Source organism: Aphis gossypii, chromosome X (assembly GCF_020184175.1).
Source record: "Aphis gossypii isolate Hap1 chromosome X, ASM2018417v2, whole genome shotgun sequence".
Lineage (NCBI taxonomy): Eukaryota > Metazoa > Arthropoda > Insecta > Hemiptera > Aphididae > Aphis > Aphis gossypii.
Window position 1 is genome coordinate 33332405 of NC_065533.1, and position 27172 is coordinate 33359576.

Sequence of the window (27172 nt, forward strand, 5' to 3'; positions counted from 1 at the left end):
AAAGAGTTGTAATTTTTAAACAATACCTTATTAAAATAAAACGCACAATCGAATTCAAAATGGTTAAAAATGTTTAAATTACCCTTTAATAAATAAATTAATTAATATTAAAATAATTCTAAATGTACGTTTACATCATTCAATTATCACAAAGCGAAAATACCTTTTAATTATAAAATTCGTGACTTTAACCTTAACAAAATTTTTCATATTTATGATTTAGGAGAAACTTTATCCATAAACTTAAGCTTCGCCGAATATAATTACCTGATGTATAGTAGATCTATTCGTAACCTAGGATTTCTAAAAATAAATTGATTCGAACTTTAAAATCTTAATTGTATAATATTGCTTTTAATAATTAAATAATATATTGAGTGACACTTAACGGCACATAATAAAATGTGAAATAAAGTTTTTATGTTTTTTTTTTTAAAAAAAAATCATTGATGAACCTCACCTTCAGGCTTCAAGCAGACCTAAAGTGAAGTACTGACTACGTTACTAATTAGTTAATCCGGTTTATCGGCGAGAGCCCACGACTAGTCAATGACAACTGGGACGGCGTCCTAACCGCACTATCATGATAACACATTTTGCTGATAAAAACATTAAAAAATCTTAAAACAGATTAATCTTGTAAACGATCAATAATCGTGTGATAAAAAACTTCAAAACGCGTAAAGCACACAAATAATATAAATGTAAACACGAGACAGTACCGGAATCCAACCCATAATAATAATTATTATTTCATCACCAATCGATATCGATATTTCTGTAGTAGGTACGAATACGGCAATGGCAGCCGACGGTTCCATATGATCACGGATCGTAGAACACGGGCATTGGGCTATACGGCCTGAGTACTTATCAATAGAAGATAAAAACATCACAAAACACTTATCGATCACTAACAACAATTAACTTTTTAAAGGCACGGACGTATATGTGAATACAAATATTATAATATATACATCCGTGATTTGAGTTAATATCGAGTAAGGCCGTGGTGTGGTGTCAAATGTCGACGAATTTAGAAGCAAACGTCAAAGTCGCTCGGAAGTTATCTGATTACAGCGATGAGGTATGTACCTCCAATGTTAACAATTTGATATTTATGTTATTTTTGCAAAAACCGTGCGTCGTGTATGCCTTATTCTAATGATTTCCCCCAAAGTAAGATTTCGATGTCTAATACTGCCCATTGGACAATGAGAATAAGTTGGTTGTACAACTGAATCTTAAATCTCAAGATCAACAAATAACTGTCGTTTTACTATTTTTTAAGTATTGTTTATGATGATAGGATACCTAAGTATTTAGAGTATTAAACTTATGAGTTATGATTATTTTATTTCATAATTTCCAATTTAAATATCACTGCCTATTTTTTAGAATAAGGCTTAACGTTTTGCATGTATTTGACATATTTTGATATAGGTAGTTAATATTAATCGCATGTTGAAATTTGTGTATTGTAGGTAGGTGCTACAATTTTTCGGACTCATTCATTATTTTTTTGATTCCTTTGTATTTTTCACACGAATCATTGAGGTGTCTCAATCTGGTGTCTTTTTTTTTTGTCTTAGCCAGTTGATAAAAAACTCAACATGTCGACAGACGAAGTGGAATCTGAAATCCATTTTATGAAAACTTATAGCATATTGAAATGGGACGAACTAATGTAAGTATACTTTTCTTAAGCCCAGTTGTATTTTATTAATTACCTAAGATATATACTTGGATAATTTGCTTTATTTTATTTTTACTTTAAGAAAGCTCAATGATGATCGCAAATCACTTAACCAGAAAATCACTCTTGGGTTAGCCACTAGAGAAGAATTGTCAAAGCAAATAAGAGTCGAATTAAATATGTTGGATATGTGTCAACTTAAAATTGATGTAAGACTATGACAATTAATTTTATTACAATTATTACTTTTATTTTTATCTTATAGCAAGAAATGAAAGAAAATGATACAGAGTATATTAGTACTGAAATACTTACCATTTTATCAAATCGTATTAACGAATTGTACAACCATATGTTTCTACTGTTTCCCGTTGAAAAGACTTCATTGTCGGAATATATTGAGTTTTGCTCAAATAATGTAAGTGAAAATATTACAATACTAATGGTTTTAAAATTTAATTTTCAAGATGGAATATGTTTTTTATTGCCCATTAAACCTATTGAAAAATCTCTTAAGCATACTTTGTATAATAATTTTAGTTTAAGTTTATGATGAATGATGACTATTAAACATTTAAATTTTACAGCAACTATCAAAATTCTACAGTATATTTTAGAACAGGCATGTAAAACTCAAAGTATCAAGTAGGCCAAATATATTGAATAGTTAACTATATGGGTTGCACATAAACATTTATCAAAAGAAACATTTTATACAAATTTTTTTATTTTTTTATTATCATTATCAATCAATAATCTAATATATAATATATTTATATTTTTTCATGGTCCCTAACTACCAATATAAACCAACATAATAATAAAACAAATTATAAGATATTAATTTTGTATCACGACTATCAAAGAGAATGGTATTTTTAATATATATTATTATATACCAATTTCAATAACAATTTGTCAAACGATAAGTTAGTATAATAATATATACCACAAATACCATTCTCTAAGATAGTTGCAATACAAAATTAATGTTTTATAATTTGTTTTATTATTATGTCCATTAATATTGGTAGTTGGGGACCATAAAAAAATTAACCACAAGCCTTGTGTTTGACATGCCTGTTTTAGACTACCAGTTGTACTATTTATTTATATAGGTATGATGACAATTTAATGACTTATATTCTGTTGCCCTGCATATTTGCAGTACAAGATAATATTATTATTTGCAATAGCTTAAGGATCCTAGTTCCTTATTTCTATGTATAAAAAAAAAAAAAACAATTATTAAAATATAAGATATGACAGGATAACAATAATATCATGCATATTAAAAAAAGTACTAAGTAGTAATATTAAAAAGGTCTTGTATGAGTTTTAATTATTAGTCATACAATAACTAAATAGTTGGTCCTCATTTAATATGATACCTACCAATAAAATATTAGTCTAATATGATACCTAACTGGGAATATATACCTACGTCCTACACCAACATATGACCAGTCTAATATGATGCTCACTATTCTACCTGAATATTATACTATATTACAAATATTAATACTCCCAATTTTTTTCCACTATCAGTTTATTAAGTAAACAACTTTTATTTTGTGTAATATAGAATCAAATGTATTTGTAGGATCAAGATTAGATTATTAATAGAGATCGCCACCATTCTTCTTTTAAGTATATTTCTAAATTGTTTTTAACATCTCTCATTTTTATTCTGCATTTATCTTAAAATAACTCCTTAACATTTCTATGAGTTTCATCTGGGTTTTGTTGTTGAGATTTATAAAGCTTTCATAGTGGTTACAATAATAAATAAAATAAAAATAAATTTGTTATTGTTCATTATATTATATACTCTTCATTAGTCAGTATAACATGTGTAATAACTGTTTTACCAACCAACTTTTTATCCTGCTCTTTTCAATGTTTGCTTATATTTTTACTCCATATAAAAATGTAGGTGAAATTTTACCACTTTCCATTTAATATTCCATGTTCTATTCGACTAAACAAATGTTGTTAAAAATTGCGAAATATTTTTATGAAATGTTTATAATAAATACAAGAATAAAAATTTGATTGTAACAATCAATAACTTTCTTATATGCAAGGTTCGAGACTTATAGCACTAAAAAATGCTAAAATATGCAATTATATTATATAAATCCTATTAACTTAAAAATATACAATTAAAATGAAAAAAGCATTTTAAAAATAATAAAAAAAATTTATTTGATACAAAAAAATTTTATTATTTGACAAATTTATATTATTTTTGTATATAAATTTATAAATCAACTAATATTATGTTGGTGTCTAGTTATAGTTATTATAAAATAATGAATTGATTAGGTACTGACAAATTTCTTAAAAATTGTTTTTTAAATATTCTAAAAACATTCATGTATAATATATAGATAAATATTTACTAAAAATTTGTTATACCTTAAATGTGTTATGTATGAATGTACAAATGATCAGGGCTGGATTGGTCTGGCGAGTTACCAAGTAAAACTCAGTTGGCCGCTCAAAATATGGGCCAGTTTTGAGTGTTCGTATTTTTTTTTCTGTGATAAATTATTAGGTACAAACATTGGAAACAAAATTGATTTAAATTATTTAAACTGTACAGTAGGTAACTGTAGCTGTAATCAACTTCAGAAATTCTAAAACTCAGTAGACCGATATCTTGCCAATCCAGCGCTGCAAGTGATAACGTGTGTAGTATGTAAAATCAGGGGTTTTTCACCTTTTTATTCAGCGGTCTATAAATTTTTATTTTCTATAAATCTAGCAGGCCGCATTTGTTGGAAAAACATGTATTTTATACAAAACTTCAGTTTTATTATTACATTTTAAATTACTTATTTATTTTATTTTTAATTTGATAATTGACTTAATTTTTCATTCACCACATTTTCTATATTTAGTTGGATCTGAAACAATACAATCTTCAGTGAGTTTTCTAAGTGAATGTTAGTTAATCAATCTCTAGTTTTCGTTAATATTTTTATTTGTGCAAAAATAAGCTCACAAATGTAAATACTACCAAAAATATATCATCCTTAATGCATTGTTTCAAAGAGTAGTATATGTCTCCATGGTAATTTATTTTGAGTAAAAAATTGAAAGTTCAACATTATTGTTGTATTTTATTGTTTTATAAATCAATAATCTTCATTTGCATATTTTCTAGAACACCTTCAACTAATAATAAAAATGGAATTGAAAACAAATTTAGAAACTTTTCTTTGGCTTTGAAATCTAAGAACCTTGAATAAATATTAAATTAGAGTTTTAAATCAGATAATGATGGATTATAGCCATTATAATTATACAAAATAGAAAAGATACATGCTATATTTAAAATGTGATCGCAGATCACAGATAATGGCAAGGCATGGGTTGTTGAAGACCCCGGCTGTAAATAAATACATATATCCAACATCTTTCAATAAACCAACTCAGATAACTACATTGTTTTCGATCGTTTCAAATTGCTTTTGTTGAGTATTAATTATACATCCCATTCATGTGCAACATTTTTGTAATAGAAAACTTTACAAATAGTATTGGATACTATGCTTAAAACAAATTTTTGTAATTAATCGTTTAACATAATATTAATCAATACATATTAAACAATAACATCTATATATTTTTTAAAATTGTTGAATATGCATCAATATAACAAAAAAAATAAAAACATGGAATAAAAATTTTATATTCATACCCTCATTACAATAAAACATATTTGTATATCACTTAATATTTTACAAAATTTATGATGAATATGCAAATGCTATAAGTCCTGAACTTTGCTTATAACTTTATAAGTAATTTTTGACAGCATTAAACTTATATTTTTTATAATATGAATGTGCATTTATTTAGTAAAAAATAAAAATGTTAAGACTTTAGTATAAGAAATGTTTAAGATAGTGCCAATTATTTAATACCTCTTTTAATATTATCACACATTTCAAAGAACAATATTTTGATTTACATGATCGTCAATTATGTGAATATTTTAGATTATTGCAAATTCAAGTTAAATTTTTTAAGTAAAATTGGTATTTATTTGACTAATGTCACTAATAAAAATAAAAAAATTATCAACTTCTAACCATTTTAAATTGGTTTAGTTATGTTGCTCGGCAACACAGGATTAATGCAATTATAGTATATCTACATCTTCTGTTAGTAGATATGTTTAAAAAATAGTTAATGTTTTAAAACATATATTTAATGTAACTGTAAAATGGCCAGAAAACTACATCATTGCAAAAAATTTTTTGAAAAAAAGAGGAATTCTTTGCAAAGCTGGATGTATTGATGGGACTTCAGTAATGCCACATCCAACGAGTACTAAGAATTGTACATCAATAAATGATAATTATTTCTTACATAAAACTACAGTGTGTGGGTCAGACCAAATTAAAACAATAACCAGTTTGGTGTAATAAATTGGTCTTATCCCATGTTAATTGATTTATATCTATATTGTCAGTTGATGCAAACTGGTTAAGGAGTATTCATGATGCAAAAGGCTTGAGAAATATAGATATATTTTATAAATTTGAGAGAGGTATTCATTAAAGGAATGACTATTTCTTCCACAACATAACAAACATGGTACAATAATCATTAGATAAGCAGTATTCCACAATATAGCATACACTATGGATACAAATCAAGAAAATTTTATTCAATTCAGAGGAGATTAAAGAAGTTATTGATTACCCAGGCTCGGAAGTTATACCACTATAATAGTATGTTTTTAGCGCTTTAATATGCACTTAAAAACACCAAAATAAACGTAAAAAATAACACTAAAAACATGCAAAATGAAAATTTTTTAAATTTTTTTTTAATAATACAAATTGTTCATTTTTTATAGTATATGGTAATGAGTATTTAGGAACGTAAGTAAGACAAATCCTATAATTGCAGTACAATATGTCAGGCAAACATTTTAAAATTAACCAAATTATTGGTAGTTAATAGGAATAAATAGTCCAATATCATAAGTAATAAGAACCAATAACGTACCTATTTGAAAATCATTGTTTTCATTCGAATGATGTATATTTGTATACTTTATTGAAATTATATTATTTAATTCCTTTACTAGGTATAATGTTTTTGCTAGAACTTTCAACCCTTCTTGATTACATATCAAATCTATAAAATGTATTAAACATTAGCAGATACAAGCCGTATGAACTCATTGCTAAATTACTTCAGCCAAAGATATTAAAATTAATACAATATATTTTTTATTTTATATCATAATATATTTGAATATTTCAATGAACTGTTAATTATAATTTAAAAAATACATTTGTAGGTACAATATAAATTATTTATTCATTTATACTTATATTATATGCCAGTTTTATAATATACAAAGGTTGTTAGTAGGTACTAAAAGATAACATGAAAAAAATATACAAAGATACAAGTAAAGAGAGAAAAAATAAATATACAGTATACAGATACAATAAATAGAAGTTTATTAAAAGTCTGTACCTTCAATATTTTTCCATTTGTTTGGCATACAATATACATTATATACGTATAAGAAAAAGTGAAAACTTTTACATTTTTTTAGACATACTAATTTTCATTCTATATTGATATTTAAAAGAGAACTGAGTACATTACTTAATTAAAATTTGGTCAGCAAAAATAGAAATAACTTAATGAAATAATATTATTTTTTATACTAATATTATTCAATAAATAAATAAAAATAACTTAGTTATTGTAAAATTAATCTAAAAAAAATTAAATATAAATATTACAACACTTAAATGTATTTTTCTCAAGACTAAATTTACAAGCAATTATAAAGAACAGCGAAAATAATTGTTAAATTTGTATTTGTTTTTTTACAGTTTACTGTCCTGATATAATTTTATTAAAGCATTATTATTATTTGACAATATGGAATTAGTATCAAGCATTGTTGGGTAGTAACGTAGTGAAAGAAACACTACTGTAACGGCGTTATTTTGTTTTTAACGTATTATGTAATTTCATTAGAATTATTTACAAATAACCAAAATGTAATTTAAAAGAAATAAACTAATTTTACACTTTACAAGTAATTTCTATAGTATAATGCTTTTCTTATTATTTAGTACCTATTACAAATAGAAAAAATATTAAAAATATGTCTATAATGCATTTGGTATATCAATATTATTTATATTTAATTTGAACTCACCACAATTTAGTTTTTAATGATTTTGACAGATATAATTTTACTCGAACTATTAATTAAGTTTAATATTCAATTTGATTCCTATAATAATTTATTATAGCCATTTAGTATTTATATATATATAAAAAAAAAACAGTTTATTTTTATAATTAAGTTCTTTCTTGATACATGCTGATATTTATAAACTAAATAGGTACCTAGTATATTTCTAGTTATGTTAATGCTTGCAGAATAACAATTGCTAAAAAATTGAAAAATTAAATTTTTTTATAACACACAAGTAACGTAGGTTACTTTTCTATTTGAAAAGTAAAGTAACTAATTTCATTACAATTTTATTTAAGTATTGAATAAAGTAACTTCAGATTATTAAAAAAAAAAAACAGGTAAGGAAAAAGTAATATTTTTTATGAAAGTAAAGAAAAACACTTAAGGTGGATCTAATGATTAGGAAAATATACAATTATATATCAATGGACATTGGTTAAATGCACACTAGTGTTAAGTATAGTATTCTTCATGAATAATAATTAAAGATTTATGCTAATATATTGTATTAAAAGCATACACAATAATAGTACTGTGAAAATACAATTTCTTTGCACTCAATATGAACTCTAAATTATTCAAGGCTGAACCTTACTCTTAGAGATTGGTCAGATATATTACCAAGAAAATATCAGTAAGGGGGCTTAAGGTTTTGGCTGGTTATGTGAGTGGGCAAAAATAAATTGATAAGTAAATTACAATTAGCCACTTACTAATGATTAATAATAAAATCAACTATCAGAAAAATACCCAAACTACTTTTGGGCTAATGAATAGGTAAATAGCAGCATATTTATAAATGAAAATTTTGGTAGGCCTAAAAGTTACTGAAAAATTCAAATTAAAGTTATCAACACTAAAAACACCTGTCTTTAAATTAAACAATTTACAAAAGCAATAAATAAAAATAATAAATAATAATAATTATTAAAACTGTCTTCTATTGAATCATAATATACTATGGATGAAGCCACGGCGTATTTTTTTTGTTGCCGATATTAGCGACGAGTCTCTTGATGAGGCGCTTAATCTACGCATTCGCTAAGTTACTTGTCACATATTTACCAGCTTTTTAGGTTAGGTTATTTAATACTCAATATGATAAATATGCGACAAGTAACTTTGCGCGCACATCAAGGACCCAATTTAGAGACTAGTCGCAGATATTGGCAACAAATTTTCGTCTTAAAAAAAATTATTTATTAGCTATTTAAAATTTTTTGACGACTGAAATACTTGCGAAGGCATAAAATATTTCGTTGAAAAATTTCAAAAGTTTCCTGCGGTAGTGCTTTAATATTTGCATTAATTTACTTAATAGCATTATTGACAGTTCTCCTATTTTAATTCATGCGCTGATACACGTAATTAAGAAGTCTGTGAAAAAAAATTGAAATATCAAATAAGTTAATTAGTGTCATTACAAAATTGGAACACAAAAAAGGCTTATTATTTTATATATGGGATAGATAGGTATACTAACATTTTAAGAGTTAAACAGTAAACAAAAATCGTAAAATAATTAAAATGCCTTGCCGAAAAATAATAACATTTAAATACAATATATCCCTCTCACAATCATTTCCTCAGATAAAAATTTAAAAAAGGTAATGTGGGGAAACTATTAGAGAAGTATTTGGAACAGCTGACATTGTAAATAAAAGGTCACTCGTAGGTTCCTTCACAAAAAAATCGTTAAACCTAAACATCTCGTTAGTTAAAATTTTATAATTTAAAATAGAGATAAAATTTTAAATTAATTTTTTATCGTATGCTGTATGTCACTGATTCCCAAACTGGGGGGCGTGTACACATTGTTGGGGAGGCGCAAGCAGTTATTACAAAATACATTTTTTATTTAATTATTACGATTATTAATATTTTATATTAATTACTATAATATTTCACCTTAATTGATTGTTACATTTTATTATTTACTATTATATATATTTCATAATTATTATCATCAATAAAGAAGTTATCATTCCGAATATTTTATAGTTTAAGTACACCAAAAAAGGTGATCAATTTTTTTCAATTTATAGGAGGGGCTCTAGATTTTCAAAAATTTACAAAAGGGGGCGTAGAATAGAAGAGGTTGGGAACTTGGGAACCACTGCTATACGTGCATACAATTTTATTGTAAAAATTGTTTGATTTTTTAATTTGTAATTAATATTATTAAAATGAAATTTAATAAAATTATGTTATTAAAAATAAAAGCAATATGCTGTAAATAATAATAATAATTATAATTATGCATGGATACAATTTCGTTCACTGTATTTTATTTTTTAGTATTTTGGTAAGATATTAGATACCTTTTTTTAAAAAAGTCATACTTTAGGTGTCGTACTTTGGAATTAAATATTTTATGCGTTTATTCAGCGTTTATATGAGATTAATCAGAAAAATAATTTTAAACAATTTAAACAGAGATTAAAGAAAACTGCGAAACAAAAATTTATTGACCACCGAAATACCTGTGGTAGGTATCAACTACTTGGTTGAAAAAATTTAAATGTTGTCGGCGGCGATGTTTTAGTTTAAGAATTAATTTTCTTTATAACATTATTGAAAGTTCTATTTTTATTAAATACCAACGTCGATTAGTATAATCAAGAAATCTGTGAAAAAAAAAATTATATAATATAGTACCTATATATTATGTAGTTGTGTGCAGAGTTAATCACTTACTAATATTTGATACTTTCACAAACCACACAAATTATCTCTAGTAAACTATCTTGAACAGTTTAAAAACTCAAACTGCTATGTTTGAACTATAGTATGAACTATGAACGTTTTCAAAGCCTCTATCTTGATTTATTTGTAATATTACCAAAAAACACTGTTTTATATTTACTTATACCTTCAATAAATCCATTTTATTTTTTTATTTTAAATTTCTTTAATACATTTAATGCATTTACGCCGACCAGTTATTAATAAAAATCAAACGCAAAGGTTAAGAAATAAATTAGGTATAATATTTTAACGTTTAATATGAATAAAAAAAAGACATAGAGATATTATGTATCAATAATTATTACTAATCAAAATCAAAATCAAAATACTCAGTAACTGAACTAGCACCAACGCTATACAGTACGATAACGGAAACTGGGGAGGTGGCTATGTTACCAATCTTCTACAGTTTAATGACAATGTATGTTAGCAAAATTAAAATTAAATAATATAATTTCAGCTCTGAAGGATAAACGAGTTGAAAATGATAATACGATACTCAAATAGTAAATTAATTATTGAACTCATATTAAATTTTAAATGTGTAATGAACAAAATAATGGTGAATATTAGGTAACAGCTGTAAAATAAATTTAAAAAAAAACTGATTTGTAGTAAATGGTAACGAATCTTTTCAAACGTTCTAACATTAATTTCTGTGTAATTGAATTATCATATTATGGATCTATGTGGGATATAAAGACTGCATTTTACATTTTTCAGAAATTGAAAATTGTAAAGTAAAAAGTTGATAAATTTGTTGATTTTTCATTTTGTTTTTAGTTCAATATTATAAGAATAAGCTTTTCTCGATCTTGTTTTTCTAAATTGGAAAATCTCTGTAATAACCTTTCTCTATTATATTTTTAAGTCTTAGATAAAAGAGTTATCAATCCAAAAAATTCTGATAAATATATTCAAGGCTAGTGGACCACCAATTTTTCTATACCTTTTTATCAAAAATACTTTGGCGGAGCGCACTAAAGGATTGACCGGTCGGCGTCCGTGAGGACATTGGTCGGATGTTCGCGACTTGTATTTAAGTATGAAATTTTGTCGGTGTCGACACTGGATAGAAGTGGACAAAGTTGAGCGCCGATTAGTCGTTTTCCCCAGAGTCAATTGAAGCTAGATCGCGCTACCCGTAGTGTTATGTGGCCCACCACAATTAATACCGTCTTCAATATCATTAAAATTGTTATTCCAATCATAATTAAAGATATAATGAACGGGCTATGTCATTAGAGATATCACATGGCAATTGAAATTACTTTCTGAGTCAGCCATTTAATTAACTTAGTGCGCCCTCTATCCGTGAAAACAACGTTATATTAAAATAATATCATCTGAAAATATATTACCAATATACATTTATAATATTATATTTATATAGTAAAATAGTACATAAATATTCCACTACTGTTAAAGAGCGCTTCAGAATTGTTGTTATCGTGAGAGTAACATTGAAAACAACAATTTCATGCTCGTTGAGCAACCATTATTTCTTTAATCGTGATTCCAATAAATAATAGTGTTGTGACCACGACTTAAGATAGTATGGCTGCCCGATTACCTATGAGAAGATCGTTTTAAAGTGGCAACAAAATTAAATAACTAAATCTGCTGGAATATTGACCACTAGCGCTTGCGACATAATGTGTACCGATATAGAAGCAGAATTTACGAGGCATTTGCGCGGTATTTGAGCTTTTATAGGCTATAGCCATTGTTACATTCAAGCTCTAGTGGTTGATTTTCAAGCTGTTTTTAATAATGACTTCGGCAGACACTTTCATGATTCCGTCGGACAACCATACTAAATCATGGTGTGACTTTATTTTGTTTTTACTTCTGGAATTTGTAAATAATATCCATATATTATTATAATATGTTTTATCCACTAGACTGTATAATAAAGATAATTTTTTTTTGCATATGACGTATAATCCGAGGAGTAGGCCCGAAGGCCTAGTTCGGACGCCTTTTTGACAGAATTTCTATTTGGGCATCCGTAAATTTCTGCCATGCTCGGTTAGGGAATTGGTGGTCTCTCTCTTTCTCTAGACAGTAACCTACGTCTAGAGAGAAGTACCGCCCGTGACCGGAGTTCGAACTCCGTGCGTTAGAACCAACGCCATAACATGCTAGGCCATTCCGTCCCCCAATTAATATAATAAACGAGTAGATAGAAACTGATTACCTGTTACCTATGATTCTGAAAATGATGAGCATCAAAACATTTGAAGTATACTTATAATAAACCAATCTATGTCATCATTAAAAACTGTCAGGTAATTTTTTAAATCTGTCGAAGGCGTGAATACTTCTACATTCGAAGCTGTAGGCAAACTAAAAGACTTTGTCAATAAATAGCCAAAAAAACCAAACTTCGAGTTATCGTGATTCCTCTGTATAACAGTATTAATAAATTGAATCTCTTATCCTACTTTTTTTAGAATATCCTTTTAATAAACCATCGAATTCAACTCCATTTCTTATTGAAGTATCTACAATAATTGTTAGATTACAAGTCGTTTACTTTTAAAAAATTTAAACAAGTTTTTTCATCTGAAATTATAATAATATCTCATGTTAATGTTTTCCATTAAAATTGGAATAAACTCACAGAAAAACATGACTCCACTTATTAATTATCTCATGTTCACAAATATGTGTTAATAATATTTTACAATTAGTTTTTCAGTAAGTAATAAACCAAATAAGGTAATACAAGTTAGTATAAATTTAGTGTAGGTACATCTTTCCAAGAAGGTATCATATTTGATAATTTTCAAGTATTATTACAATAGGCAATAAATAATATACAATTATTTTAGTATAATCTCAGGTTCAATAATTTTTTTTTTATTATTATTTTAATAGCTAACATTTTAATGTTATTAATATGTTTTATCATTCTATTACTAATTACTGTATTTAAAAGGTTAAAAGTTAGTATTTTAATTTCAGAATAATTGTTGAAATACGTATATATAGTATTCTGTAGTTTTTTTCCATTTCATAACCAAATTAAAATTAATTTGTAAATTTAAAATTAATTTGTTGACAAAGAATTCGATAAGTATGAAATATTAATTTAACCATTTTTAAATCTTGATTTCAGACATTATTTATCACTAAATGTAGTAACATGTTGGATACACTTATGTTAAGATATCATAGTGATCCTGAAGTATATATAATTGCAGCAACATATGAATTTGATGATCGAAATAATGTCGAATCAGCTAGAAAATATTTTGCAGAAGGATTAAAATACCACAATAATTGTAAAAATTTATACGTAGAAGAGTTCTGGGTAGAAGTACAACATTTAGAAAAAACTGCAGGTGCCTCACTTCCAATCGCTATTGAAAAATATAGATATCTCATAAAACGTTTTGAAGGTGATATTGAATTTCATTTTATATTATTGGATAGAGCAATACAATTAAGTGCAGTTAGAGAATTGCAATGCAATGTTGTCAGGTATTGATCAGTTTTAAATAAAATAGATTGTACATTCGTATAAATATATTATTTTTTTTATGTATATTTATGTGCAGAGATATGGTTAAAAAGTATAGGCATAGTGAACTGATGTGGCGAAAATTAGCTAAAATCCATTTTGATGGTTTTATCTACCATCGGGAGACTGAGCAATTATACTATGATAAGAATTACATTAGTGGTATTAGGTCAGTATACAAACATTTTAAAAAACATACATTTTTTATGTTACTCTTTTTTTTTTTTTTTTTTTACAGAAACTGTATCAAAACCTATGAAGACGGATTGAAAGAAAATTTACCACTAAAAAATAAACATAAGTTATGGAACTTTTATATTGATCATATTATAGAAATTAGGAAATCTTATCGTATGAAAAAAGAAACAATAAGAAATTTTATGAATGAAACAATGGAGCGAGCCTTTCTAGAAGCGCATAATAACAAGGCATTACTTAAAGCTGAATATTATATATATTGGGTACAATTTCATAAATTATAATTTTTCTTTATTATATTAAATTTATTATTTATAATAACAATATTTGTTTATTTTTATTTAGGCAAAAAACACAAATAAAGACTGCCATAGGATTCTGAGAAAAGCAGTTGAAGTGATACAAGATAGTGTAGAACTCTGGATTCATTTAATATCATTTTATTTAAACTACGACAGTCTCGAAATGGGCATTGAAGCTTTTCAAGCTGGTGTTCGGTCTTTGAAAAGCAAATCAATGCCTTTATGGGAAATTCTTATTTTATATATGGGAAATACTCATCCAAAATTGGTAAAATACCTAAGAATTAATATTTTTATAGTTTTTTTATGGTATATTTTTACAATAGTAATCAATTTTAACTGGTATATAATGTTATCTCTTTGATACTTTGTGTAAATAATGTTTTAAAATTTTGTTGACCAATGTTTAATGTTTATAGTACAAATATTATTTTCTCCCTAAGAATATTTTTTGGTTTCTTTATAACAGTATTTATTCATATTTAGCTCCAACAATTATATCACGAAGGCTCACATTTTCCATACCCAGAAGTAAATTTTATAATCAGGACTGAATATTTGGAATGGAGTGTAATACACAATGGAATACTTTCAACTCGTGAACTATTCGTTGAACTTAGAGACATAAAACCAGAATGTAAACAGTTGTATACAACCATGATTGCATTTGAACTCACTCAGAACTCCGGAATTACCAAACTAAAATGTATTAGAAAATTGTATAATGATGTATGCAATAATTTTGGTCATAGAGATATCGGTGAGATAGCTTTAATTTTTCAAATAATACTATTGAAGCTAACTTAAAATTGGTTGTACAGGAGTATGGTCTGATTGCATTCGTTTTGAATACATGTACGGATCTCGTAAACTAGTAAAAGAAATTTATAAGGCATCATTACTGTGTTTAGAACCAAATTTAAGGAGTGGTATGACAGAAGAGTATGAAAAACTTAAAGCGGAATATAATATGTATGTTTAAATGCTATAAAATGTAAATTACTTACTTATATTTTATTTTATTTTTTAGGGAGGAAGATCCTAAAGATCATGGAGTTATTGTCATTGATGACGACGAATAATTTTACAGTTACAAAAAATTTTTGTTTTTTAGCAGTAATTTCTGTATTTTTTTTTTTTATATCTGTGATATTTAGTATTAAGTTAAAGTCTGTTTATTATTAATGATTATTTTTATTTATTTTTTTAGTGGTATAAGCATAAATTCTCAATATATTCAATTCTATATTTTTAATATTATACCTAACATTTTGTACCTATAATATAATATGTGTGTTTCATTTGTAACTAAGATATAATTTATGATTATTTTATTTACAAAAAAAAAATAATAATAATAAATAAAATAATACAAGTGTGTGACACCATGAACGTGATGAAGTAATTTCGTTAACTAGATCGATACTGATTAGTAAAATAGTAACTAGCCAAGAACTAAGAAATAACATAGAAAGATTGGAAAGTCTACATTTTAACAATATAAAATATATAAATAAAGAACTTATGGATATTAATATATCATATTTTAAAGATATGATTTCAGTCAGAATCATGTAGCGTAGGTAATACGTTTTATAACAATACGTACGGAATAAAATAAAATATATTGACTCGTTTTATTTTTATTATTTTATACAATTTAGACTTTACATTTTACAAAACATTCACATACACGTACTAATTAGACTAAACATTTTAGTTTTGAATTATTATACAATTATTATCATTTTATACATTTTATTAATATATATATCATATAGTATATTATGAAGGACTGTATTTAAAAAAATACATTTACAAATTACTAGGGAGGGATAAACAGTAGCCGGCGGAATAGATATACGCCCAATGGGCATGCTGGAGCATAAACTCCGCACTGTCTGCAAATTGCAGGTCATTGTACTTTAGATTATTCTAGCCTCCTTAAAAATTCCGTGAAATATCCGCCTATCATGAAACCAAATAATATTTATTTTTTTGCATAGGTATTACTTTAATTTTTATTATACTTTTAGCTATGTTTTAACTATTGTAATATTCACTTACAAGAATAAAATTAATTAATTATTGTGTAGTGTTTATTATGTTAAAATATTAAAACTTAAATAATAAAAGTCACTCAAATAAAATTATTTTAAAATTAAACAGGCTAGTCTTCATTTTTTTGTAGCCACCTTTTATATTGACATATTGTGTATAATGCACATTGTACCATTTGTTATGGCACCTTAGTCCCGGGGCTCAGATAATCATCACATTCACAAATGGACATTAATTCTAATTCGTTGTGATAGGAAAGGAGTACGTACAACGCATACAAGTACAGCACTGCAACAAAAATAGTAAAATATGTAAAAATGAAATTATTGAACCTTCTATTTCATGTAAGGATTTAGGATAGGTAGTTTTATACTTTTATGAATTCTAATCATGACCGACTTTGACTCTCCTTACCCACTACCATCCATTCAATAATCACACCTTAATTTAGTAAATAAATTATATGGTTATATTATCAGTGGCGTATTTAAGGTTTTTCCGTCTATAGGCACTTTTCGATTTGCCGCCTCCCCCCACCTTTCTTAAATTATTTACAAAACATATTTAAATACACAATTTGTTATATTATATTGTGTATAATATAGTAGGTAGGTACAAGTAGATTGTACTATTGTAATTATAATCGAATACCCATAGATAATAATAATTATTATAGAATGCCACTTATCACAATAATATAGAGTTATTTCAGCACGTTTTCATTACTTATATTATAATTATTATAACATAATTTTTCATAATCTTACTAAATTATTGTTTTTTTTATCGACACGCACAATTTGGGTATTATTTATCGCTTTTTTTTTACTATAAGATACAAATCATCAACTGATCACTAGGAAGGCATTTTTGTTGAGTAAGGGAATCATCAATCAAACATTTTAAAATACACCCTCTCTCTTTTTAATAATATTATTTATAGTTATTTGATATACAGCTGAGAGCCCACTACGCTTTTCTATTTTTTCATATAACCCAGTATAACTTACCTACTCGGGAAGACAGAAAATTACAGTAGGTTATACTTTAATCTGCATGCTTATCGTCAATTTATTCCTACCATACGACATTTATCACCATCACTGCTGCATCCTGTAGTATAATGATTGGCAACTTTGTGTACTTAAAAAAAAGCGTGGTCAAGTGAATACTGCTCTGCTGTACATTAGGTGCCGCGTGAATAAAAACAAAACAAAAAGAATATTTTAAATGCCTATAAATTAAACTTAAATAAGCGAAATATTTTGAAAAGTAAATCATGTAAAGAAAATGCCAATCTGAATAACTAGTAAAATTTTCAAGTTACGACTTCTACTTTTTGAATAATAACAAATATTGAAAATCGTTTAAGGATAAATCGTTATTGTTACGCGATTTCGTAAAAATTTTAAAATTCAAAGACTCATAACATTTTTTCTAATGAAGCTTCGAGTTTTCTGCACAGCTGTTTGAAGGAAAACTTATAAAAAACTTTTTAACTTTAAATATAAATACAGCAAATTTTATAAATTTTCAACTACAAAATTAGGTATTTGCAAATTTTCACGATTTTGACATATTTCGTAAAAATTTGAACATTCCGCTTATAAAAAAAAATGGGTCTAACGATTTTTGATTTTTTTTTTAACTACAATAAGAGCAACTTATAAGAAACGTTGTATTAAATTTTCAAGTTTTTTTGGGCACCCAAATTTTTTTTTATCAACACTTCAAAAAAAAAATTTAAAAATCAAAAAGTTCAGTTGTTTATAAATAACTTAAAAAAAACCAAACTATTTTGAAATTTTAACTATATATAGATAACACTAATATAGTAATATAAATATTTGGTGAGCATTTCAAGTATTTACAGTGATTCGTTTTTTAATTACAACCATATAAAAAATTGATTTGGTCGAAAACAGTTTTCACCTAAAAATTCCCGTTTTACCATTACTTTAGTTTTGTTTTCCTTGATTTTTTTGAAAACTACTGGACAATTTTTACTTTTGATCTCTATAATACACCAATGATATTGACTTTGCCATCGGAAACCACCCCCGAAATTTGAAATTGAAACATTATTTCAATAAGCTATGCTGTATATACACACACACACACACAAAACACATAGGTACCTTCATCATTGTAAAATCAATACTGAATACATTCATCACTTCGTTCAGAATCTAAAATAGTAAAATCTTACACAAATAACCTGACATAGATAACAAGTCTATGGTGTGACTGTCAGCTTTGTCGTCTTCTTCTTCTTTTTCTTCTTCTTCTTCTTTTTCTTCTTCTTCTTCTTCTTCTTCTTCTTCTTCCTCTTCCTCATCTATTTTCTTTTTTTTCCCTTTCTTTTTGCTCTGTAGTGTGATTTGACGATATATCGTCATATTTTTCCGATATTCTATGGCGCGCGTTCTCAAGTCGCTTGGTGGGCTTTCAGTGGTAGTTCTCTGATGGCGATCGTGTTCACTTCCGTTGTTATCACCGATCATTATACTCATATTAGTCATATTATTTGACACAATAGTATTAGCAGCTAGAGTAACAGCTACGGGGTTCGTAGTTACAAGCAGCCTCGTCGGATGAACAAGCTCAACAGACCATAGTTTACTTAGTTCTTTTTTTTCTTCTTCTTCCTCTTCTTCTTCTTCTTCTTCTTCTTCTTCTTCTTCTTCTTCCTCTTCATCCTCCTTATTATATTTTAAATTCATTAAGATTATTGTGTAGATAATTATTTAAATTTGGTAAAAAAATAAAAAAAAATTTAGGTACGTTCTGCAATAATTTTGTTATTAATACCTATTTATTTTGTGTTTATCTCACATGTGTGTATAGATAACCAATACAGCCATTGCGAAATAAAATTCATACAACATTACTCAATGAACTGTGAGAAGAAAAACATTTTTTTCCGAAACTATAGATGCAAATACCTATTATAATTTAGAAGTAGGTATTTTAATGGACAATAGGTACCTAGGTATTATATTAATAAAAGTTAATGGTATATGTTTCGTTGTTCTAACAAAATACCGATTAATATTAGAATTATTCTTTGTAACTTATACACTTCTATTAGATAAATTAGGTGTTTCTATAGGTACCTATTATTTTTATTAAACATACCTACCTATTTTAAAATTTTTTTTCGTTGAAAATGCAAAGTTAGAACAACTGAATAACGGAATAATAATCATAATATTTATATACTTTAAATTTATAAAATTCTAAAATATAAATATAATAATATATTATGCAGTTATTAATATATTACTTTTGAACTTCCAACGGTGATAAGCCACATTGATGGTGCACATCTCTTTTTGTCCGCTACACAGTAGTGGCTGTATAATATTTTAATAGTTATTAATATTATAAAAATTATTGAGTAATAATTGAATAATAGCTTACGTGTTGTGCTTTAGTATTCTGAAATATAACGATAATACTAGCCACGTAATAATGAAGATGATCCAGAGAAAAATTGAAAAAGTTATTAACTTTCTTGATCTCTACGATAGTACAGATTTTAATTAAAAGCTAAAAATAATATCATATACTAATAAGATTTTGTGTTGAACCTACCAATAACCTTTTCAATATTATTAAAATAATATAATTTAGTTTTGTGCCTATACTAAAAATCATTTTATAATGTTATCAGGTGGATTCGTTAATTAATGAATAGCTAGTTAACACCTTATTATTGAGTCTGTAATTTAAAAAAAATAATTAAAACATTGATTTAATCGTTATTGTTTTAAAATTATATAAAAATATTTACTTTGTACTATTTTTTAGTGGGCAGTGAGGGATAAGATATCAAAAATATTAATCTTTGTAAATAAGGACCCATTTAGTGGACACGCTTATAATATATTAGTAAGCTGTAATTAAATCATATATTTTTAAATTTTATTTGATAATATTTAAGTTACTAATAAACATGGGTCCACTAATATAGAATAAATAAACAGTCAAATTTCAATAAATGAACATGATTGGTCTCGAAGGTTTATTTATTTGCCAAGTAAATTATTTACGAGTTGTTCAATCACAAGAATCGAAATTTCATTAACAACTATCAGAAAGAAATCGAACGGTTTGTTGTAAGTTTTTGAATTTATACGGACATCAATCATAATTTTCCAAATTCTTAATAAATTAATATTCAATATTATATTAATAATAAAGTGTAGCGTTTTCAATAATTTTATTCTGTAATGCTGTCATATACGTACGACATAATTCAACTTACTAGTAAAAAAATACCAAGGGGGATCTACCCCCCGTAAATACGCCACGGAACTAACGAATTATAAGTTATGACTACCTATACTTAGTAAATACTTATAATTGGACAAGATATTCATTAATGGCAAAGCCGGCCTACTTAAAAATTTTTGTTAGAAGTTTATCTAATAACATTAAACAACAACTTATGTAGGTGCCTATAATTGATTTACGATAGGTAATCGATAATTGATTTTAAATAAGTTCATCTATATTCTATTATCTTTTGTAGCCATGGTTTAATTTCTTTTTTTGTAAGACTAGTTATTACACATATAGTTAATACATCTTATATTAATGTTACAACAATATTATAACTTACTAAAGAAGCTCCAATAATCGCCATACCCCAAGTAATTAATAACAATAGAATAGTTCCAAGAACAAGGATTTGCTCTAAATGAGGCAAAAACAAATTCACAATAAATTAGTGCTGCATATAAAAATATAATATTAAGGATTTAAATACGTGCAGTGGCGTATTTTGAGGAGGCATCTATTGGATACCCTCAACTTAATAAAAAAGATAGCCGAATGACTGAATGTATTAGTAGGTATATTATTCATACCTATCAAAATATGTATTTCCAAACTGCAAAAGTAAAATTAATTTCATAAGATTCAATGACACATTTCGAGGTATACTCGTATTTTTAAATTAAATTTACAGTTTATCTGGAATCTTATCAAGGATTTATTCAGATTTCATTGGGTCATTAAGATACCTTAATTTTTGAAACTTCTCGAAAATCGCTCAAAATACGTCACTGGCTATGTGAACCATACAAATAGGTATCTACTAACTTGATAGTTCAGATACATTTATCCCAATTATCGCCAATGACAACATCTAAAATATTTTATTTATTTTAGTGCACCTAGTAATCAATTTAATTTTGATAAAAAAAAAATGATAAGTACAAATTCATGATTTAATTGTATATTGTGTACCTACTTATAAACTTAATTTTTATAGAGTTGTTAACCATCGTTCAATGACTGCAAAATACACAGGCATTAAGCTGAGGATTATGAAAGGCTTATAATAGGTATATAAATTAAATGTATATTAACTATCTGTTTGTTGAAATATTGTTGGTCTAAGAGTTTAAAATTAATCTTGTTTAAATTTTAAACATAAGATTGTGTTATAATATAATAATATGCATTATGCTCTATCGATAAAGACATCTTTTGGCGACCAAATTTTGTCGGGCGGCTGTTAGGCATTTGTACAACGACCGTTTGTCATCCACACTTAGTCATGTTATGTACGACTACACCATGTCATGTAAAACCTTGTCACCGAGCACAGACCGGAAGCCGAAATTCTTTCTTAACGTGAATAGATTTAGATTATAACCATTTGTATTTATATAAATGAATGTTGATCCCTTGTCCTCTATAGACTCAAAAAATACCTGACCGTTTTCAATAATAGTTATATCAATGAATTTCCTGAGACTATCTAAGAATATTTATAGCTTATTTTTAACCCCTATATAGGTTGTTAGAGGTTAATTTTCACACAAACATTTAACTTTGACTAGTAAAAATCGAAATGTTTTTAAATTATATTATTATTATATATTTTTAAAAACTTATGAATTGTAAAACGATTTGCTGAGTAGGTACTTTGTAGTTTGTATATATATTTTTTTTCTGGAACCGCAATTTTTTAATTGTTGAAAAAAGTCCATATAAACTACAAGCCGACAAACATCATAAACATAATATACGAGTAATTCAATGAAAATTTAGTACCTAGGTATCTAACATCAAAATATTCTCGAGCATGGCTAAAGTACTGTAAAAATGCCATATCATTATCTAGATTGTATGTAAAAATGGCCTTTATAGTTTTAACATTATCTAGAAGCATTAAATAAAAATCTAAAAGATTTGAATCGCAACTAAAGACTTTTCGATAGGCCTTTAATTTTATTATCAGATGATTTCTGACTTTTACCTATTATTTCATATTAAATGTATGAGGATAAAATAAACACTTATGTTACATACCAATTTATGTTTTGAAGTATTTTCTAAACAATTGCTTAATAGTTAATGGAAAAATCAATTTCATATAATTACACAATGTCACAATTAATTAAATCGTTTGAAAATTTCTGTAATATTGTTGTTTTCTAAAATACATTAATAGAAAGGACTAACAAAAATATTGTTTATAATCTAGTACTAAGATAAACATAATTATAAACAAAATTTAATATTTATAACTTATAACTTATAACTAACGTTTACTACCTTGAGTAATTTAAAATTTCGTAATTAAATAAAAAAATTATAAAGTGAAATAATATAAGATATATTTATTGTTATCTTATTTTATATATTATTAACACATTATCATGTACCTACCTAACTATATATATCGAAAAGGAAAGGAAAGGACAACGTGGAACATCGATCAACAAACAAATGAAGTATTTTGAATACAATTTAAAATTTAAGATACTATAGGTACGTGTACTTAGTGTCATACTGTCATAGAACCTACCTACATTATATATTTATTAGAACTAAAATACTAAGTTTTTAACTGGAAAATTTGAAATAAAATACATTAATTAATATTTATATAACAATAATAGACAACAGTAATTACTAATTATATTATTATTTTGAACATTAAAAAGTTACTAATCGCTCACCGTAAATACTGCTGTAAGAACTGCAATTCCAAATTCTACAGTCAAAGACTGAATAAACAAAAAATTATAATTAAAAAATTTCATTTTGATTTCCTACTGTAAAATGATATATATTTTACAAAATACAATCGTTGTGAAATATTAGTGTATTAATTGTTACTAGGCGGCATCGACATGGATTATTGGAATACACAAAAGTATAATAATGACTCTTTGACATTGATTGATTGATTGATTTTAATCATAAATAAATCTAATAATATTTTAATTTTTAAATTATAATAAAATATAATAAGGTGTTTGATGATAGTGAAGTTATAGTAAATTGATGCGTTATGTAAATACTAGTGTTGAAAATTTAAACTTGAATGAACTTCGTTGTTCGAATAATTTTTAAATTATTAAATTTCGATTTTAAATATTTTATTTTATTTTTTTAAAAAAGTACATGTACAGTAATTCAAAAAAACAGTAGGTAGGTATATTTATTTTTGTTTTCGTCTATTTATTTTTATGTCGTTATCTTTATTTAGATTCGTTTAGAAAAATGAATTGTCTACATTTTTAAGATAGAATTATTGGCTTTAATAATGTTGTTATATTTTTCAAAGTGTCCATTATTTTTATTTTCCCCCGTTTTCTTCAACCCATTTATCTTTCTATTCTTGATTATCTATCCTCTCTATACTTTTTTTCAAATTTATATTATTAAGTATGTTTAGATCGTCAGTAAAACTTTATAATTGAAAATTTCAATGATCTTTAATCATCGATTCAATCATTCTTTTAATTTATTATATTTTCGATTCATTGTTAAACAGCAGTATTGTCAGTGTTGATACTTACTTGATATAGCATATTGACATGTTTTAAATCTGCAAGTTGCAACTAATTTAATAGTTTCTGATAGAGTATTCCTCGATCTCACTAAGTAATTTGCATTTCCATAATAATTCATACTTTAATGAGATAACCTAATTAATTTTTCAGCAACTCAAATTTGTATAGAATAGGTACTGTTAAGGCTACCCCTAAGTATTGTCACACGTTCTTGGCTGAAATCGACGAATTTATATTTATATTTTTGTTATTATATTTATAAATAATTTAATTTCAATTTAATTTGTGCTAGTTTAAGTAATTTTTAGTGTAATTTTTATACTACACACTGCATGGGCGTAGATAGGAAATATTTTCGGAGGGGGTTTTGGTCTAGATATACATTAAATTTAGTTCACAATATATATTTTAAAATTGTTTGATCTTTAATTTCGGGGGTGTTTGAACATGAAACACTGTATTTATACTTATAAATTGTTTTTTAAATAAAGTTTTTTCCGTCAATATAAAATAGTAATAGGTGACAGTCATGATCACGATAGCTTTTTATATTCTAAATGCTTGCTCTAGATCTTGTTTGTATGAGTAAGTGCATTACCAATTTGGTTCTCAGTGTTTTTATCCGATGAATGGTGTTGTCAAGTGCATTTTTGCAATGTTTTTATGTGAAAATATTATTTAATATATTATATATTATGTGATCAGTAGCGTGCGACTAGGACAAACTTGATAATATCAACATTATTCTTAAAATAATACATAAAATTATAAAATAATAACTTGAAAATTAAATTAAATTAAATATCAACAATTCTAAGGTTGAGACTTTGTTATGCAACTATGTAAGACGCAAGTCCGAGCGCGAGTTACGCGACAATAGCCGTAGGTACAAAAACAAGATTAAAATAATTTACAAAAACAGTACGTGGGTAGACTGTAGAGGTGATAGATGGTAAGAATAATTCGCAATAGAAAATGACGTGTGTGTAAGGATGTTACAATAAATATACATTTAACAACAGCTGTTTACCAAACAAGGTGATGCCAAAAATTATAAAAAAAAATAATAATAACGGTAATAAAATAATACTGATACAAATTGCTGGTGCATTGCGGTTGTGAACCATCAAACAGTATTTGATAATGGCAGTGATCTCTAGTTCTCTACGTCGAGTGTTGCTAATTGGCCATTGGCGACCATCGTCCAACGTCAGAGCGCGGTGTTTGAACTGAAAATTGGCCAGTGCTTTACCTTGTCAGTTGTCACAACGGGGACCTATGTTCGAAGTATATATAAAACCGATTCAACAACTATCAAATATGAGGAGTATTGAGGACGCTTGTGGTAGTCGACGTCATCTCAGCCGTACGACAGGCTTGTTTAACAATGTAATATTTAAACTTTCAGTGACACTTACTTACTACTTGGTATCAGTAGTGGTTTATATAAACCATCTAGTGACCAACAAAAAACCATCATTGCTTTATTGTGCGTTCGGGCTTATACTCGGCGACACAGGAGCAGTTCAAACGACTTTGTCAAACCACAACCGAGTATCGTCTTTATCACAACATTTTTGGCCCTATTTTCGTGACAACTTTTTTTCGCGTGGGCAACTATAAAAGGAATAAACAAATATTGTTCTAGATGTGGATTTCAATAACTCCTTATTCAATCGAATATCCATACTTATTAGTTGTAATAAAATATACATAGTGGATTACACTAGAAAACATGTATGAATGTTATTAGTGTATTTATAATAAGTTGATTATAAATAATTTTATGATTCTACCACTATTGTGGTCTATAAGTTTAAAGTTACAAATGACCAATTATGACGAAAAGTAGAAAGTAGTTTATAAAATAATTAATTAAAGTTGATTATTCTTGTAAAAAAATTTAACGAAAACATCATTAATTTATTTTATTTATTTGAAATAAATACCATTATTAAAATTGTCTCTTAGGTACCTACTTGTTATGCAATGATTAATTTAGTTTGATTTCAAAAATACTAACCTTATTATATCTCAGTACCACAAAAGAAAAAAAGAGTTATTGGTATCCTAGCAGATAGGTACCAGATATTTTTAAATGAAAATTATTTAATGATTGATTGAATCATCAAGAGAAATATTTCCATACCTAATTTCACCATAATTGAAATTATATTAAATTTTCAATTATTTAGTCTCTAAAATAAACAATTTGGCTGTACTTATATAATATTATATCATAAGGGCATATAGCGCAAATTATAAAGATATAATTATATTAAAATATTATATGAATAAATTATAAAATATTATTATTACTTTTATTCTATAATTTGACAATCACGGTATATTATTACACAAATTCAACTTAAAACATTGTTTTTATGTTTTCTAACTTGAGCTACAGATTTATTTTTATTATACCTATTTTGATTTTATTTAATAATAACATAGCATTCAATAGTTAAAATTAATGTGAATTAAACTAAACTTAATTATCGTTATTTATTACATAGTTTGTTGAAAATGTAATAGGTATATTGATGTGTGTATATTTGAAACCCA

The 27172-nt window shown here is 26.2% G+C and overlaps 2 protein-coding genes and 1 long non-coding RNA gene across 14 annotated transcripts; 1 reads left to right on the plus strand and 2 right to left on the minus strand.

The window, feature by feature from the left end:
- Window positions 1-621: 621 nt before the first annotated feature.
- LOC114132465 (uncharacterized) lies at window positions 622-16034 on the plus strand. 2 transcript variants are annotated; one of them, XM_050205465.1, is made up of 11 exons: window positions 622-1087; window positions 1485-1687; window positions 1779-1905; window positions 1962-2114; window positions 13822-14186; window positions 14264-14395; window positions 14465-14687; window positions 14770-14994; window positions 15213-15486; window positions 15548-15698; window positions 15757-16034. In XM_050205465.1, the coding sequence occupies exons 2-11, from the start codon at window positions 1614-1616 to the stop codon at window positions 15806-15808; spliced, it is 1776 nt and encodes a 591-aa protein (XP_050061422.1). In that variant the 5' UTR covers window positions 622-1087; window positions 1485-1613; the 3' UTR covers window positions 15809-16034. The 2 variants fall into 2 exon arrangements, with proteins under 2 accessions (XP_050061422.1, XP_027853726.2); XM_027997925.2 differs by having other exon boundaries at window positions 1593-1687.
- LOC126551597 (uncharacterized) lies at window positions 4477-4813 on the minus strand. Its single transcript, XR_007605516.1, has 2 exons — window positions 4722-4813; window positions 4477-4608 (listed from the first exon to the last, which is right to left on the minus strand). It is a non-coding gene; the product is annotated as an uncharacterized LOC126551597 (long non-coding RNA).
- Window positions 16035-16817: 783 nt separating the features above from the next.
- Window positions 16818-25349, minus strand: LOC114132467 (DNA ligase 1-like). 11 transcript variants are annotated; one of them, XM_050205466.1, is made up of 8 exons: window positions 25206-25349; window positions 24614-24822; window positions 21897-21942; window positions 21415-21488; window positions 20211-20311; window positions 20074-20143; window positions 18997-19489; window positions 16818-17075 (listed from the first exon to the last, which is right to left on the minus strand). In XM_050205466.1, the coding sequence occupies exons 2-8, from the start codon at window positions 24623-24625 to the stop codon at window positions 16966-16968; spliced, it is 906 nt and encodes a 301-aa protein (XP_050061423.1). In that variant the 5' UTR covers window positions 24626-24822; window positions 25206-25349; the 3' UTR covers window positions 16818-16965. The 11 variants fall into 11 exon arrangements, with proteins under 11 accessions (XP_050061423.1, XP_050061425.1, XP_050061424.1 ...); XM_050205468.1 differs by lacking the exons at window positions 24614-24822; window positions 25206-25349 and adding exons at window positions 22048-22091; window positions 23768-23864; XM_050205467.1 differs by lacking the exons at window positions 24614-24822; window positions 25206-25349 and adding exons at window positions 22048-22091; window positions 23768-23864 and having other exon boundaries at window positions 21897-21970.
- Between the last annotated feature and the right edge of the window lie 1823 nt (window positions 25350-27172).